Here is a 15313-nt window from a genome sequence, read left to right on the forward strand (position 1 = left end):
TAAATATACATATTTAACCACTTGAAAGTCATCCAGCATTGTTATCTGCATTAGAGAGCATCCACTGTGTTATTTAGGGTAACGTAACTGTTTCTAGTATTCTTTTTCTCTCTCTGTTGCCATGTTTTGATCAGGTGGAGTATGATGGTTTGACAGGTCGAGTTGAGTTCAACAGTAAAGGCCAGAGGACCAATTACACCCTCCACATCCTGGAGAAGCACAGGGGAGGCCACAAAGAGGTTAAAGACACACAAACACATATACATTTACTTAGCTATTTAAATGGGAATATCCAAAGACGCCCAATGCTTTTATATAGGTTAGTTTTAATAATATAACCTAATCCTAACCCTAAGAGACAGCTTTTGCATTTAAAAAAGGATATCACTAAAAAAAGGTCTTGCCAGATTTAGCTCACTTCTGGGTACAGATTTGTTAAGTAGGTTCACACATACACATACACATACACACACACACACACACACACACACACACACACACACACTTTGAATAGTGCCAACATCTTGATTGTTCCATTTGTCATCCTTGTCTGTGTTAGATTGGGATCTGGTTCTCTAATAACACTCTGCTGATGAACTCGACTAGTCTTGATATAAACGTGTCTGAGACTCTGGCTAACAAGACCCTCATCATCACCACTATACTGGTGAGGACCAACTGCACTACAGCAGGCCCATATAGCCCACTTATGTTCATACAATATTTACCACATCTACATTGATAATGCCTGTTATGCAGTACCATTTGAACCCTTTAATGTCCACTTAAAAAATTAATTTCAACGTACTTACACAATGGACACACAGTTAACAAAATGTCTATCATGATGGAATAAACATAGTTATATTTAAGCAAATAAGGAATTCACAGGAATTCATCAATTCATTAATTTTGTCAAAATTTGTGAAAAGATATTCAAAATATATAAATAATATCTGTAATTTTATGTAACAAGTTTGTGAGTTTTAAAGTGAGACAAACCAACTATATCACAGGATTAATCAAATCCCTTGCTAAAATTTGCTTATGTTTGTACTGTTGTGTTCCTGGACCTGGAGACATGATAAAGCAACATCTGCTCAAACCAGACCAAAAGTAGTGAAATTGTTAAAAATTCACTGCCCTTTTCTTAACTTCTAAGCTTTAATAAATGTGAGTTTAATATTTTATCTAATATAGTAAGACAACTTTGATAGGAACCTGAAATTACTCTAGAACTTGAATGACCCGCGTGTGTGTTTGTCTGTGCAGGAGAACCCGTACATGATGAGAAAGGTGAATTACCAGGAGTTTGAGGGGAATGAGCAGTATGAGGGTTTTTGTGTGGACATGTTGAGAGAGCTGGCTGATATCCTCAAGTTCACCTACCGCATCAAACTGGTGGACGATGGCCTGTATGGAGCACCTGAACCCAACGGCTCATGGACGGGAATGGTGGGAGAGCTGATCAACAGGGTATGTGGTCATACTCATCAACACATTCCCTGCTGAATTCATTTTGAAAAGCACACAGTTGGGTTCAATTCAGTTCTGTGTCTTGTTTCTAGATGACTTTTACAAGAATTTATGTTCTCCTTCTTTAATGTTTTGTTTTCTTTCTTTCTCTCTCCTTCGTTCTCCTTCATTCTTTGGAGGAAAGCTGATTTGGCTGTTGCAGCTTTTACCATCACATCTGAGAGAGAGAAGGTCATTGACTTCTCAAAGCCCTTTATGACGCTGGGCATCAGTATTCTCTACAGAGTCCATATAGTAAGTCAGACACACAGAATCAACACAGCAGCGTCAGTCTGGATATTTACGCAGATCAACAACTAGACGCAGATGGAATACAAAAACATGTCCTATGGAAATGACCCCTAAGTTTACCTCAGACGGACAAACTTGATAAAAAAATGTATTGCTGTTGACTGTAAGATTGTGATAGGTTCATGTTCAATGATATTGTGTTAAAAAACATAAAAAGATATAATGCGGTTTAAAGGAATAGCTCACACAAAAATGAAGATTCCGTCATTAATTACTCACCCTCGTGTCATTCCAAACCCGTATGAACTTCACTCATCTTCAGAACACATATTAAAATATTTTTGATGAAATTCGAGGGCTTTCTGACCCTGCATAGACAGCAGCAGAACTAAGAACATTGTTTAAAATAGTCCGCGTGACATCAGTTGTTCAACAAAAATAATGAATTCAGCAGAATTTTCATTTTTGGGTGAACTATACCTTTAAATATGCTTTTTGTAAAGCCTATCATTCCTTTACAACAATGTCTTTAAAATATATCTTAATTTCTGTGCTTTTCTCATCAAATATTGATGTGATTAACTATCATAAATTTGAATAACGGATTGCCTTATAAAGTAATTAACTGTGTTTTATAAGCAAAACCTGACCCACACTTACTGAAAACGAAAATTGGTTAGTGTAATATTGCCTATACCTTTACTTGGTAAACACGAAGCAGCAATATCGGCTTTCCATGCAAGACTACAAAAATCCATCTTTGGTGACTGCTGTGGCGTTTTGATCAGTAGCGCCCTCTTGTGGCTAAAGTAAAACATGCACGATTAAAATAACAGCCAGTGTAAAATCTGTTAAACTAAGGATAATGAACAGATAGATAGACAGACAAATAGATAGATAGATAGATAGATAGATAGATAGATAGATAGATAGATAGATAGACAGACAATTTGTCTAAAATGTGTCTAAATGCCTTAATATGTATTATACAGTACTGCAATTCCTATTGCTACATTTATGTAATTATTAGATTGAATATTCATCGTGCACCTAATTCCTTTTGGCTTTTATTTCTACCACCTTCCTTCCTTCAGCTGCATTCATTTACCACTCTTTCTCTTCCACCGTCTCTCAGGGCAGGAAGCCAGGTTATTTCTCCTTCCTGGATCCTTTCTCACCGGCTGTTTGGCTCTTCATGCTGCTGGCTTACCTCGCTGTTAGCTGTGTGCTTTTTCTTTCTGCTAGGTACACACAAACACACACCTACACACACATATACTCAAACACGGCTAAAAACCATTGTCTTAATCAATGTGTTTTTTTGTTTTGCTCTTTAAAATAATAATAATTTATCTGAGCGGTAAAACTGTAAAAGATATTAATATTTTATTTCAGAGATGCAAATGAAATCTTCAGTTAGGTTAGGTTTTCTTACCCTATTGGCAATTCGTTTTTTTTTTTTTTTAACAGCAAAATGTAATGATTAATTATTTGTTTAGTATAGTGAAGAAATAAATATTTAATCCAAGATTTTTTTCTAAATCTCTCCGTGTGTATTTGTGTCAGGTTGAGTCCGTATGAATGGTATAACCCTCACCCGTGTCTGCGTGAGCGTAAAGACCTGCTGGAAAATCAGTACACACTAGGAAACAGCCTGTGGTTTCCTGTGGGGGGCTTCATGCAGCAGGGGTCAGAGATCATGCCCCGGGCCCTCTCCACACGCTGTGTCAGTGGGGTCTGGTGAGTGGGAGCGTGTGCTGGGGCTCCTCATGTGTTGATAGTCATTTTAACAGAGTCAATGGACAAATTACAGAGCACAGCTATAGGCTCTTTGCTCTCTGCTTCCATCATTTATGTCCTCACTATCTCTGTCTCTTTCTTTTAGGTGGGCATTCACTCTCATAATAATCTCCTCATACACAGCGAATCTGGCTGCGTTTCTCACAGTGCAGAGAATGGAAGTGCCAATCGAATCACCCGATGACCTGGCCGATCAAACCAATATCCAGTACGGCACCATTCATGGAGGAAGCACCATGACCTTTTTTATGGTACAAATCATATGATATTAAGTTTATACAAATGCACAGACACAAAAGTAACCACGTGCTGGCTTGCACATGTCAATGTTCACTTATGAAGCATCTGCCTGGAAGGTGTTGGTGAGTCGGCAGCTGTGTGTTTTTAGAGCAATAGTAAGAACTTTCCATAAATATTCTATACTTCAGAAAATGTTAAGCAGCCTCAGGAGTTTAAACTATTGTGCAATGTTATATAATTTTCTATTAATTTTCTGCTTTTGCAAACCTTTTACCAACACTAAGCACATGTTTGCAAATGTGATGGAAGAGATGTAGTGACAGATATTTTATTCATATTGTAATGTTTATGCAAGTGAAACCGACTTAAAATAAAGGAAAAAATGTAGGACAGACACTTGGTCTATCCATCGATTGTTGATTGAATGGTCACAGATCTGAATGCGAGCTTGCAGCTGACTGAAAGAATGGGGCAGGGTTTAAACAGCCTAAATGACCAGAGAGAGTCACTTCACCGGAAGACAGAGTAAAAGCATTTTTATGATATTAAATTAAATCACAAGGTCAGAATAATGCATATAGATAAATCACACACAACACAATCAATGACCATGTAGAAAATAAATTTGGTGAATTTTAATTTAATGTCGATCATTATTCATGTCATTTAATTATAAAAAAAAAATAAAATTGACAAAATTTATAAAGTTAGAAAACAAGTAAAAATGTATTGGACCATAAGCTTGCAAATTTTGCCTAAATTAAGTCATCATCAATTTGAGACCAAATGCTAGTTTATATTTATAGATTAAAGTACAATTACTTGCATAACAGACAAACTTGATGAAGACATTCAAGAGTACAATATTTGTGAAAATTTGAAAATGTAATATAATTTTTTATTGTCACACCGTAGAAAGGGTTCAGATGATCAATTTGTCAGTTGTATGTGTGTGTGTGTGTGTGTGTGTGTGTGTGTGTGTGTGTGTGTGTTTTAACTACAATAAACTGAATTATAATTTCGGGTGGGGGGGCATTTTTAGTGTTTATGTTTATATAACTTATCTAAGAAGTGTCATAACAAAAACACTCTAATGCTTTAAGCACCTTCTTTCACTGAACATCTGTTGAAAAAGAAAAAAATGTTTAAAGATTTTCAGGCCCAATTTTGTACCATATTCATGGAAATTGCCAGCAGGCATATATTTGCATATACATTTGGATGGGTTTTGTATCTCTTGTTTATTTTCTTGCTTGTAGAGTACCCTTGGCTTACAGACTATGTATTTTCTTCCCAGTGTTTTGTTTGCTCATGTGATTTTACCATCTGTGTACATGTCACTGTTTCTTTTCTCTTTGTTATTCTGCATGTCAAATAACTGTTTAGATGTTTATTTATGATGTATGCACTGATGATACATCCTCTCCTTCCCTCTTTCAGAACTCTCGTTATCAGACGTATCAGCGGATGTGGAACTACATGTATTCTAAGCAGCCCAGTGTCTTTGTGAAGAGCACAGAGGAGGGCATTGCACGAGTCTTGAACTCTAAATATGCCTTCCTTCTTGAGAGCACCATGAACGAGTACCACCGCAGCCTCAACTGCAACCTCACCCAGATCGGAGGACTGCTGGACACCAAGGGTTATGGAATCGGCATGCCTCTTGGTGAGAGAGATGGACATAATTACCACAGCAAAATGTTCTCAACTCATCCTTTATTTTGTTAAAATCAAGTACATTAACACACTTAAAATGGAAGCCTCACAAACAATGTGGCAGCACTGTGAATCACAAGGTTTTTACAGTATACCATAATAACACTTAAAAATGACATCTTTGCCAAAAAAAAAACTTATCACTTTCATTTGCATACATAAATGTCCATATATTAATCTATAAAATCACCAATAAAATAAGCAAATTGTGAACTCATTTGACTATCATCAAACAGGCTTGTTTTTTACAGAAGTGAACATGCCTTGATTGACACTTCCTCATGCTTAACCACCAGACACTTACATCTGCATAATTCTGTCTCACAGGTTCTCCTTTCAGAGATGAGATAAGTCTGGCAGTTCTGCAGTTGCAGGAGAATAACAGGTTGGAGATCCTGAAGAGAAGATGGTGGGAGGGAGGGCAGTGTCCCAAAGAGGAAGACCACCGCGCCAAAGGCATGAACCTCTCCTGCACTTCAACACAATTCTCCTCGCATTCTTATCCCTGCTGAAAAACCCAGTTGGAACCGGTAGCTGTAAAGAACATGTTAGTTGGTCAGCCAGCTACAATATTCCAAAAAACAGCTGGTGGTTCCAAAAACCAGCAGGTAGCTGGTTTGTTTATGGTCCAAGATGACAAGAAACAATCTATCAGCACGTACCAACTCATAACCAGCTAGAAACCAGCTACTGTGTTCCAAAACACGGCAGGGATTTCACACAGCCACTGTAGAGTGGGGACTTGGTTCTAACTATCAGTTGTTGAATGTATGGAGGCAGATCTGAATGTAAGCTTGAATCAATTGTAAGAAAGGGCATGGGTTTAGGTGGACTAATTGAATGGAAAAGTCTGGCATGCATAACCTGATTGAAGTCTGTCATTTCTGGAAAATCAGTTATGACATTTTGACATTTCCACTTCACGCCAACTTTAGGAAAGTAGATTTATTACATTCTATGTCTGTGATGAAAGATCCTCATTGATACAGATTGTTTAAAAGTTTTTAATTCATTGTTGCAGGTCTTGGGATGGAGAACATTGGCGGTATATTTGTGGTGTTAATTTGTGGCCTGATTATTGCTGTGTTTGTGGCTGTGATGGAGTTTGTGTGGTCCACACGCCGATCAGCTGAAACAGATGAGGTACGGCCTCTCTCCTGCGACCGCCAATATCACAGTAACACTACAGTAGGTTACAAAGCAACCCGCCGACTCCTCGCCTTAGTGTGTGTCCAGTTCAGTAGTTGTGTTATGGTGTGCATGTCTTCTTGTGTATATATCTGTAATATGTAATTCTGTGATATATATTAATGTTTGGAATTAAAGGGGACCTATTATGCTCCTTTTTACAACATGTTATTTAAGTCTCAGGTGTCCTCAGAATATGTCTGGGAAGTTTCAGCTCAAAATACCCACAGATCATTTATTATACCATGCCCAAAATTACCTTTTTTGGGTACGAGCAGAAACATCCTGTTTTTGTGTGTGTCTCTTTAAATGCAAATGAGCTGCTGCTCCCCGCCCCCCTTGCAAAAGAGGGCGGAGACTTTAAAGCTTGTGCTTTGGATACTCAATTAACAAAAATGTAGAATGTCCCACAGCTAATTAAATTCTTAAAGATGGATCATTACAAACTATTTGTGATCCAACTTCATATTCAGGACATGCAAGTACCTCACTTTATATTTTGTGAATCACCTTTCTGACAGGGCTTGTTAGCATGTTGTCTCTTACTTTATTCACAGAGACCAGAGCTATGTTATTTTTATTTTTAACCTGAAAACACTCACCATCTGTGTAATTCATAAACGCACATTTATTGCTTCTTAAAAATAAATAAGGACATGTTCATGTTTCTGTGAATACAGTCAGAGACAATGGTAACTTTAGCCACATTAGCCATACAGCATACTAACAAACACATTCAGAAAGGTGATTTGCAAATATTCACAAAATATAAAGTGCAGTACAGCTTTTGTGCAGGTCCTTTAATGACCCTTGTTTCCAAAGCAGTCCCGTGATAATTTGCACCAACATATATGAATTTAGCTATTTCTTAGACACATTCCCACGTCCTCCGTGGCTCAGATGCTGGAAATTTATGAAGAATATATGTTCTTCATTACAGCCAACAACAGAACAGCTAATGTTCATGTAGCTGATGAATATCAATAGCTGTCCTAAACTGTTTATGATATAAACATGGCGGCGCCATGGGTTGAAATGTGCAACTTTTAATTATACTAAGACATGTATATGAAAAATTGTGATATATGTGTTTATGTACAGCTGTGATATGTACATCTGTGATATATTCTAATCTTTCTTCATTCAAGTGTTTAATATATTTTTGTAAATGTTCAGGGGTCTATGTGTCAGGAGATGTTGACGGAGTTCCGTAACGCTGTTTCCTGCAAGAAAAGTTCTCGTCTTCGCCGTCGCCGTCCGCTGTCCAGCTCTCTGGCCCTTCGACACCCCACCCGCATCACTTTAGGGGCCCCACGGCCCCTGCGCCTTGTCAGAGAGATGCGCCTTAGCAATGGAAAGCTCTACAGTGGTACCGGACCCCTGACAGGAAGTTCAGGGCCAGGAGGAGGCCCCTCAGACATGGGCCCCGGCCCCCAGCGACTCCTGGAGGACCCATTAGGTGCCAACAGCACCCCCACAGTGGCTCTGGGTCCCCCCGCAGTGACAGTGCCTCTGCCGCGGGGCTGCACTCACGTGCGCATTTGCCAGGAGTGCCGGCGCATCCAGAGTCTTCGCACAACGTCCTGCACACGTATCCCTCCCTCCTCGGCCCCTCTGCCTCGCCTGGCCCCGCCCCCTCCACACTCATCCTCCAATACAGACAGCGAAGGCGGCGGCGGGCAGAGCCCGTGCCGGATAGGCCACTCCCCACCGGCAAAAGGCTGCATTTTACCACCACCTCAGTCTAGCAACAATACAGATCTAATGGGAGAGCAGAAATGAGAACAGAGACTTGACAAAAGGGGGAGACAGAAGCGTGACATTTTTTCAATATTTGCCCTCTTGTTTAAAATCACAGACAAATGCGCTTTCCATCTTTTATTTGGTATGAGAGAATTATCTCTTCTTTTGGATAGCCGTGTGCCACATCAATGATTCTTTTGTACTGCTGAATGATGTACTATAACATTGACTGTGTCTGAAGAAACCTTGAAAACACGATTGTAAAGATTTAAGACTGTCAGTCTGAGGATTTAAAAATGCTACACAACAGGCAGCACAGAGATATTAAACAGAGATATTAAACTTCCCCGTGATTCTGATCTTCAGGCAGCACACAGATGTCTGCTTGTAATCAGAGGCAGACAGAGATACAGACTCTCCTTTCCTTTTCTGACTGAACTCAGTCTCTATATTACGAAAGAGGTCACACAGAGGAAGTAGCACAGAGACGCTCTCTTCTGGATGTCATTTTCTCAATGATAACATACAGATCAGAGCCAGACCGCGACAGAATGACAGCACACACGTAAATGGAGGACAATGACGCTGTAAAACACAAACTTGTTAATTAAAAAGATATTCTAAACAGATATTCTTACTTTTCTGTACTATACTTATTTTTAAATTCACTGTCTGTGTAATTTAATTCTGGGGTTGTGTTGTCTGAATTGGAAATTAAAAATAGAGCTACTTTATTGATACAGAGATCAACTCTGACTGAATATGTATGTTCTTGGAAATGAGGAGTTGTGTGTTCATTAAAACGTGGACTTTGATTTGTCTGCAAGAACTTGTGAGTCCATAAACAGTACTGGAAATCACACTACATACCTCAACCCAATTTTGCACAGGTGTGCTTGTCTGCATTCACCACAGATCAGAGTTTTTAGAATTAGAAAGTCAGATCTGATGTCGTAGTTCATGCATAAAGCTTTTTTCACACACATCAGTGCACTGAAAATGACTAATGAAAGAAAGAAAGAAAGAAGGAAATAGAAGAATCACAGGTGTTCCAAAATAGTGAACCGAACCTCTTTTTTAGTATTATTTTTAAAATGTTTCTATACAAATGTGTATTGCAAATAAAATGATGATTATTTACATTAATAATACATTACATACTGATGTGCAGAGGATATTTTAAATTAATGTATCAACAGATAATTTTTAGGGATTGAAGAGCTTTTCCAACCAGGTGAACATGTTATGTTAAAACTATAGACAAAGAAAATCCTTTGGAATAAAAAACAATCTGTATTAATTTGTCTTCAACAACATGCATTTTTTATTTTACTTTCATTTTTTTTTTAATTATCAACCCTTATGCTTTGTACAGACTGGATTGTTTTTCTGCAGACAATTTTGTTATTCTAAATCTAAATCAAAGCCAACAAAGAGATGAAAATGAAGTGACACTTAAGAATAACTTTTTACAAAGAGTATGTATTGAAATGTATTAAAATCAACAAATTTCTTTCATTTTAAGAAGTACTAAAATTTGTGACTTTTTGCATAGACCACATACAGACTCAAGTCTACCTCTAAAAAGAAAACAAGCACACTTTTCAAGCATTTTTGCTTTTTTATTTTAAAAGGACAGTAAGTTTTGACAGGAAGCGCAGTGGGAGAGAGAAAGGGGGATGGGACCAGGAAAGGCGGCTAGCAGTCCATTCGCACTAAGAATGATAACAATAACGATAAATTCATTCTTGTTCATACTAACGGACAATAATGTTTTGCTTATTATAAGCTGGAGTTTTATTGTCTGCTGCTTATAAATGCTCAAGCTGTTCAATTCTCTACTGTACAAACACCTCATTCATTAATAGAAACCTGTAGTTACCTGTGACATTTGTACTAAAAATCAGTCTTTCTTCACCTGTGCGTACACAGTTTCCTGCTCTGCTGTGTGGAAACCCAAAGCAATCTGATTGGCTGAGGCTCGCAGTGACGCTGATTCTGACCAACCACTGAAGGAAACCGCAGCGTATTCAATGTCCCCTGATGATGAGGTGCTTCTGTTAGCCTTGCCTGCTTTCAGTATTGTGACATCAGAATATGTGACATCCTAATACAGGTAAAAAGAAGTTGAGTTACTGAAGCTCATGGTCTGTTTGACACTTGTGAAATATACGACTTGTTTATTAGATTCAGGATTGATTGCATCTTTCACTAAATAACTTTTTCTCCCACAGTTAAGATGTTGTTCTCTGCAGCAGGAAGTCTCACCTGTTGTAGGTCACTTGGGCTCTGAGTTGTGTCTAGTAAAGAGGAAAAACGCAGGTCAGATAGCAGAACGAAACATGGATTCACAGAAGAGAAATGGAGCACTGATCAATAATAGAGAACATATTAGTCTGTCCCCATGATTCTATAATCTGTACTCACCAATTTTTGAAGCCATACTCTCAGTTTTGAAATTTGTACTTACAGATCATAAACTGCACCCTTAGATTTGTATAAGATTATAAGATTAATAAGATAATTAATTCATTTTAAAATCTGTTACTATTTACATGTAATCTTTTAGGAGACCTTTTATCTACAGCAATGTACAAATAAGAAACTGAAGTAAATTATTATGCAAGCATTAGCAATATGTCCAGTTTCACACTGACAATTTCCTTTAAAAAGAGTGATTTTAAACAGCCCATGCTTGAAATGTATACTTACAGTAAGTGCTGTCGGTTTGTCTGCCATGTGTACAAAAATATAAAAAGAGAAATGTTAAAGGTGTTTAATCATCTCACGATAACTTTATGCTGAATACTGAACATAATAATAAATGTATTGGTTACAGCTCAGCCACTTTACTATTGTTTTATTAATTCTGTATTTAATATCAATATGTCCTTTTTATTAGTTCCATGCTTGGTAAAGATAAAGACAATGATGGAGTATGTTGTGTTTATTATATAAATATAATGTCTAATGCTATCACATTATCTTGGTTTACCTGTAATATATGTACAGATGCACTGGGTTAATAATATGAAATCAATTTTAAATCAATTTTATTACAGTTTAGAGAACCTTTGGAAATGTGTTTGATTTTCTTTTGTTCTTTCTTTCTTTTTGCACTGCTAGTTGGCTGTTGGCATGAATCTGTCATATTTTGATGCATTTACTAAATGTTTTGTAGTCACATACCTTCTGTTTCGCAGGAATAAATAACCCACAACAGTTATAACCAGAGTGATGATCACTACAGCAGTTACAATCCCTACAGCCTCAGCGGTGGACAGAACAGGAGGACTGTCTGTGGACGGATCAGCAAGAGGAGCTCGTAATAAACCAGCAATTTAGGAAATCTAGTGGTGAAACATTCATGATTGTAATGCACACTTTCTACTCACTTTCACTACGGAATCAAAGTATCAAACTTTGGCAAGTCATACCACACCATTTGTAATACTAACAAGAGTGATACCTAACTATGCTGCTTGTCAAGGAGAGGTGCACTATTATGTATCACAGTAATCATTATTTTTAGGAACCATTAGAAACAATTATAGCAGGGGCAAGTAACAAATATTTTTATTCTTCAGAAAACTTAAAAATGTAGTTCAAAGGTTATAATTGTTGAATTGTTTACACAAAAGTCAAATAACTAAACTTAATGTTTCATTATCTAGGCTAATTAAGGCAAGACACTACAGGCGAAAACCTTTTTATGTGCTGGTCAAGTTTAAGATCTACAAGGACGAGACAGTTTTTACACTTTGGAATCTCATAATTAAAGTAATTACGACATGACGTTGTCTCAACTTTGCTTATAGTCAGGCCATCAACATTACAATGATTCATAAAACATTACGTTTCTTTAGATGCCTTGGACAATTGAAATGAGCTGTATTTACTTACGTTCTAACACTATAAGAGTGGTTTGTCCTGTATGACTGCCGCTAGGGAAGATTGTATAGTCACAGCTGTAAACTCCCTGATCACTTATCTTCACATCTTTGATGATGATGGAGACCTCATCGATCGAAGGAGAGCTCCTACTGAAGCTGACTCTGTCTTTCAAGGGTGTCTCATGCATAGAAAGGCCCAGATCCATGTGAAAGACCATGATTTGATATTTACTGGACTGATTCTGCCATGTCCACTGCACTTGTTGTATTTTGTCTTCTGTGCTTCCATGGATATATTGGCATAACAGTGTGACATCATGACCCTGGTACCCAGTAACCTTAGGATCAGTGACAACTTTCTGTCCATGCAGTACTGGAAAAAAGAGAAAGAGATATGTGTATATTTAAGTAGCCATTTTATAGCAGGCATGGCTTTTAATCATAAAATATTCCAAGATTGTATTTCCAGAGGAAATTTCCAGAGACAGCATGACAAAAAGTGCTTTATAACATAAAGCCACAGAAAGAGTTTAGCAAAATAAGCTTTCCTCCTATACATATTCCTATATTTCCTTAATTACATATAATGTCTAATATATATATATATATATATATATATATATATATATATATATATATATATATATATATATATTATATATATATATATTTTATGTTTATTCAACAGAGTTCTTGGCTAATGAGTTGTTCCTGTATCTCAACTGAAATCAATAAAAAAAATGAAAATCAATTAAGATCAATGGGAGGAGATTTTCAGAGAAAATAATGCATGTAAAGAAAAAGGACTGAAATCAATAACATTTTCACCATCTGAACTAGATTTAGCACTATAATCATTGCACAAAGGATTTGGATCATATAGTTCTTAACTTTATTTGCAGTCAAGACACTGAGTAATTTCTAAAATACAAAAAGCAGTAAAAATTCACAAACCTGTAAACACAGAGGTGCAAGACAGCAGTAGAGGAATAAACACATTAAACCCATCATAAGCTTTCATTTCCATAGAGCAGTGACACAAGCTGCATAACACCAGTTAATCTTATAAAAACTGTTCAAAGTTCAGTCACATAAAGGGAAGTTAAAACAGCTGCATACAGCCCTGGCAACTTGTAGATGAAGCTGTTTTAAAAAGGAAGAAAAAAAACAGAAATGCTGAGAAATAGGTTCCCTAGATGCACTAAAACAATGATTAAAAAAATTGTTAAAAAATTATTTTGATTATGCAAGAAAAAAAGATTAGACTACAATTTATTGATTCCACAAAAATACTGAATAATGCCCCTTCAACAACAGCAAGCCAAGTGCGTTAACCAATACAACTAACTTAACATCACCTAATGTACAATCTAACCCATCAAAGAACATCAATCCAAGTGCGTTTACCATTAAGTCCCGATCTATCAGAGCTAGGCATGTCCAGGCGAACCTCATTGAAAGAGGCGTGTGTGTGTGTGTGGTGTGGTGTGTGGTGTGTGTGTGTGTGTGTGTGTTTGTGTGTGTGTGGTTGTGTGTGTGTGTGGTGGTGTGTGTGTGTGGTGTGGTTGTTAGGTTATTCTCCTACATTATGAGGGACTCATTCCCTGTCTCCTGCCACAAGCAGATAACCAGTAAATTTGTGTGTGCATTTGTGTGTTGGTTGTGCTTCATCTGTTACAACTGTGTCAAATGCCGGCTAGTACACTGTTTGATTTTGCTCACGTCTGGTGAATCCAGTAGAAGTTAATATCAATATTAATATTTTGTTTGTAAAGTCTTTTTTGCTAATGTTATATTTCCATAGAGTCAGTTATACATAAAACAAAACTAACTAAAAATAATCAAAAATATACATTTCAATGATATATTCACATAGAGTCAGTTATATTTTATTATTTCTTCAACTGCAAATCTGGTTAATTACTACTGGACTTGTGTTATTATCAAGCGCTAGGTAGGCGCATGTGAGCTCCTCTATCATAGTTCTAAACAGTAGTTTAAATAGTTCAGATGATTAAAGGAACGTTAGCTAAAAACAGTTGGTAGAAAATAGGCCTGTTTTTTGTTTACCCAGCTACTCAGCAACTACAACAATACATGGGCCATGAACCATTTACTTTGATAGACCTAGTTTTTAATATATATGATCTTAAAGCTTCCGCTAAGAAAAATGGGCCATTTGGAAAATTAAGAGGATAATCGACAGTATAAAAACGAAACTGTCTTGCCACCAATATTACAGTGACTATCTTATTGAAACAAAAAACAGTACCCTACTTTGATTTTCACTACCAAGAAGTTTATACTCAAGCTGGCGCCATGTTAAACAAGAGAGCGCGCCTGTGACGCGACAGACGTGAACGCAGGTAGCCTGATGGGCGGTCAGTCATTCCAGAAAAACCGTTATAGCCCAATTACTCTCACCAGCATCGAGTCCGTTTGCATTGTTTGCTTGTGTGGGTAATACGAGAAACCTCCCAACCTATTGTGCGGGTCCATTTTGTTAAAACTGTGTCATATGCCGGCTAGACACTGTTTTGCTTTTTGCTCAAGTCTGGTGGAATTCCATTGAGTCATAATATCAATGTTAATATTTTGTTTGTAAAGTCTTTTTGAGGTTGTTCAACTAAAAGTGTTGAAAAACATAACTAAATCTAGGCCTAATGTTATATATTCCATTGAGTCAGTTATATTTTATTATTTCTTCAACTTAGTTAATTACTACTGGACTTGTGTTATTATCGAGCGCTAGGTGGCGCAGTGAGCTCTCTATATTTTATAACAGTCGTTTAAATAGTTCAGATGATTTTAAGCAGCAGTACGTGACAGAATCAGAGCTTGATCTGGTTTTCTCGTGGTTGTTTACTGGTACACTGTGGCTGTTGGTCGTGTTTTGGTGAGCACCTTTTTAAGAAATATTCCACAACACATTGTTTAGGGTGTTTTGGTGTGTGTGATATAGTCGA

At 37.2% G+C, this 15313-nt stretch overlaps 2 protein-coding genes across 4 annotated transcripts in view; one reads left to right on the forward strand and one right to left on the reverse strand.

Annotated features, from left to right (window-relative positions):
- LOC109070399 (glutamate receptor ionotropic, kainate 5-like) overlaps positions 1-9269 on the forward strand; it is a 65966-nt gene extending 56697 nt beyond the window's left edge. For 2 of the 3 annotated variants that reach the window (XM_042740580.1, XM_042740581.1), the window contains exons 12-22: positions 135-239; positions 560-667; positions 1273-1476; positions 1657-1770; positions 2903-3012; positions 3334-3507; positions 3653-3818; positions 5248-5473; positions 5851-5979; positions 6545-6711; positions 7888-9269. In XM_042740580.1, coding sequence (XP_042596514.1) covers positions 135-239; positions 560-667; positions 1273-1476; positions 1657-1770; positions 2903-3012; positions 3334-3507; positions 3653-3818; positions 5248-5473; positions 5851-5979; positions 6545-6711; positions 7888-8493 — 2109 coding nt within the window. In that variant the 3' untranslated portion in view covers positions 8494-9269. The remainder of the gene's footprint in view (positions 1-134; positions 240-559; positions 668-1272; positions 1477-1656; positions 1771-2902; positions 3013-3333; positions 3508-3652; positions 3819-5247; positions 5474-5850; positions 5980-6544; positions 6712-7887) is intronic. The other variant, XM_042740582.1, reaches the window with a different exon arrangement.
- A 251-nt stretch (positions 9270-9520) lies between these two features.
- Positions 9521-13450, reverse strand: LOC109060172 (nectin-1-like). Its single transcript, XM_042740583.1, has 6 exons — positions 13302-13450; positions 12358-12720; positions 11644-11752; positions 11167-11186; positions 10723-10754; positions 9521-10561 (listed from the first exon to the last, which is right to left on the reverse strand). Exons 1-6 carry the CDS (start codon positions 13372-13374, stop codon positions 10358-10360), a joined length of 801 nt encoding a protein of 266 aa, XP_042596517.1. The 5' UTR covers positions 13375-13450; the 3' UTR covers positions 9521-10357.
- Positions 13451-15313: the final 1863 nt, after the last annotated feature.

Source organism: Cyprinus carpio, chromosome B16 (genome assembly GCF_018340385.1).
Source record: "Cyprinus carpio isolate SPL01 chromosome B16, ASM1834038v1, whole genome shotgun sequence".
Taxonomy (NCBI): domain Eukaryota; kingdom Metazoa; phylum Chordata; class Actinopteri; order Cypriniformes; family Cyprinidae; genus Cyprinus; species Cyprinus carpio.